The following is a 1,984-nucleotide window of genomic DNA, read 5'->3' as shown; positions in this document are numbered from 1 at the left end:
GAGTCTCTGCTTCTTCTTCGGCCTATGGTCGTCCTACAGAGTCTCTGCTTCTTCTTCGGCCTATGGTCGTCCTCCAGAGTCTCTGCTTAGTCTTCGGTCTCATGTTCATCTTCCAGAGTCTGTGCTTTGTCTTCGGCCTCATGGTCGTCCTACAGAGTCTCTGCTTAGTCTTCGGCCTCATGGTCGTCCTCCAGAGTCTCTGCTTAGTCTTCGGTCTCATGTTCATCTTCCAGAGTCTCTGCTTTGTCTTCGGCCTCATGGTCGTCCTCCAGAGTCTCTGCTTTGTCTTCGGCCTCATGGTCGTCCTACAGAGTCTCTGCTTCTTCTTCGGCCTATGGTCGTCCTATAGAGTCTCTGCTTAGTCTTCGGCCTCATGTTCATCTTCCAGAGTCTCTGCTTTGTCTTCGGCCTCATGGTCGTCCTACAGAGTCTCTGCTTAGTCTTCGGCCTATGGTCGTCCTATAGAGTCTCTGCTTAGTCTTCGGCCTCATGTTCATCCTCCAGAGTCTCTGCTTTGTCTTCGGCCTCATGGTCGTCCTACAGAGTCGCTGCTTAGTCTTCGGCCTCATGTTCATCCTCCAGAGTCTCTGCTTAGTCTTCGGCCTCATGGTCGTCCTACAGAGTCTCTGCTTCGTCTTCGGCCTCATGGTCGTCCTACAGAGTCTCTGCTATTAATTCCAAAGGTTTTAAAGATAATTTTAGTACCTAAAAAACTTCTAAACATCAACCTAAATATTCTTATATAAAACAGAGGTATACATTAAATATGTTTAAACTAAATAAAAACTTTCTCATTAGTATCGTTATTAATCTTTTACAGTAAAACCATGAATATTCGGATCACTTTCAAACATGAGCTGTTATGGAACATTTTAGAGTTCTATATTTAGGTGTTTAAGTTTAGATAACACATCAGACAATGTTTGAATTTTAGTTTTCCCTCCAGTATCCAACAGAACCTCAACATAGAAGCAGAACCCAGACGTGTGTCCTTTAAGACCGACTGTTCAAAGAGTTTTGTTTTGGATTTTAAATCTGACCAACCTTCAGCTGAAAAGAGGTGAGCTCTGTTGAATTTTTTACACTGTATTGAACTGATCTGACTCCGTTTGAAATGTTTTTCTTCCACATTTTTATTCTTGTGAACAAGGCTGCTTGTTTTTGCTAGATATTTTCATCTAATTCAGTCTCCACTGAGTTCAAGACAAACTTTGTTGGAGGTATCGTGAAGATTCCCAGTTATCTAAGTCATGGTAAAACATGACAGGTTGAGTTGAGGCAACTGGACGTGAAGTTTTCTAGGAGACATTTCTCCTCTCATCTTACAGGCTTCCTCATTTCTAATTGATGGTGGGGAGCAGTGAGATTAATATACTGTAGGTGGAAGAAAGAATTAGGGGGAACAAAAGGTGGCTCTGATCCCTCCTACTGGATTGGCCATGGAGGTTATCTGGGGAGGGGTTAAAGGTCATTAGGGGGTTCTGATGGGTCGATAACTCTCTTGGCAAAGTGGTTTCAATCATGCCTCATTAAGGTGTGAGTCAGGTGAGGGCAGGTGAGAGGTGAATCTTCTGGATATGTTACTAAATGTATTTTGCAAGTAGGTGAAAGGTTGTGTCTAAGACCACCTCAAGAGACCATCGGTCAGCAGCAGGAACCTTGGAGGGCGCCGACTCAGAGTCTCAGATAAACCTTTCACCTAATTACTTTGCTCCATTCTCATGGCCTTCCTACAGAGTCTCTGCTTCGTCTTCGGCCTAATCGTCGTCCTACAGAGTCTCTGCTTCGTCTACGGCCTCATGGTCGTCCTCCAGAGTCTCTGCTTCGTCTACGGCCTGATGGTCGTCCTCCAGAGTCTCTGCTTAGTCTTCGGCCTCATGGTCGTCCTACAGAGTCTCTGCTTCGTCTTCGGCCTCATGGTCGTCCTCCAGAGTCTCTGCTTCGTCTTCGGCCTCATGGTCGTCCTCCAGAGTCTCTGCTTCGT

General features: G+C 45.4%; 1 protein-coding gene across 1 annotated transcript in view; it reads left to right on the top strand.

The window, feature by feature from the left end:
- The first annotated feature begins 62 nt into the window (after window positions 1-62).
- The window catches only part of LOC107096014 (protein NLRC3-like), a 13,153-nt gene continuing 11,231 nt past the window's right edge, over window positions 63-1,984 (top strand). Inside the window, exons 1-3 of the mRNA XM_015392459.1 lie at window positions 63-350; window positions 466-648; window positions 957-1,060. Of these exons, the coding sequence (XP_015247945.1) occupies window positions 63-350; window positions 466-648; window positions 957-1,060 (575 nt within the window). The remainder of the gene's footprint in view (window positions 351-465; window positions 649-956; window positions 1,061-1,984) is intronic.

The sequence above is a fragment of the Cyprinodon variegatus genome, unplaced genomic scaffold, assembly GCF_000732505.1.
Source record: "Cyprinodon variegatus isolate N-32 unplaced genomic scaffold, C_variegatus-1.0 Scaffold592, whole genome shotgun sequence".
NCBI lineage: Eukaryota > Metazoa > Chordata > Actinopteri > Cyprinodontiformes > Cyprinodontidae > Cyprinodon > Cyprinodon variegatus.
This window is presented reverse-complemented; position numbering and strand designations above follow the sequence as displayed.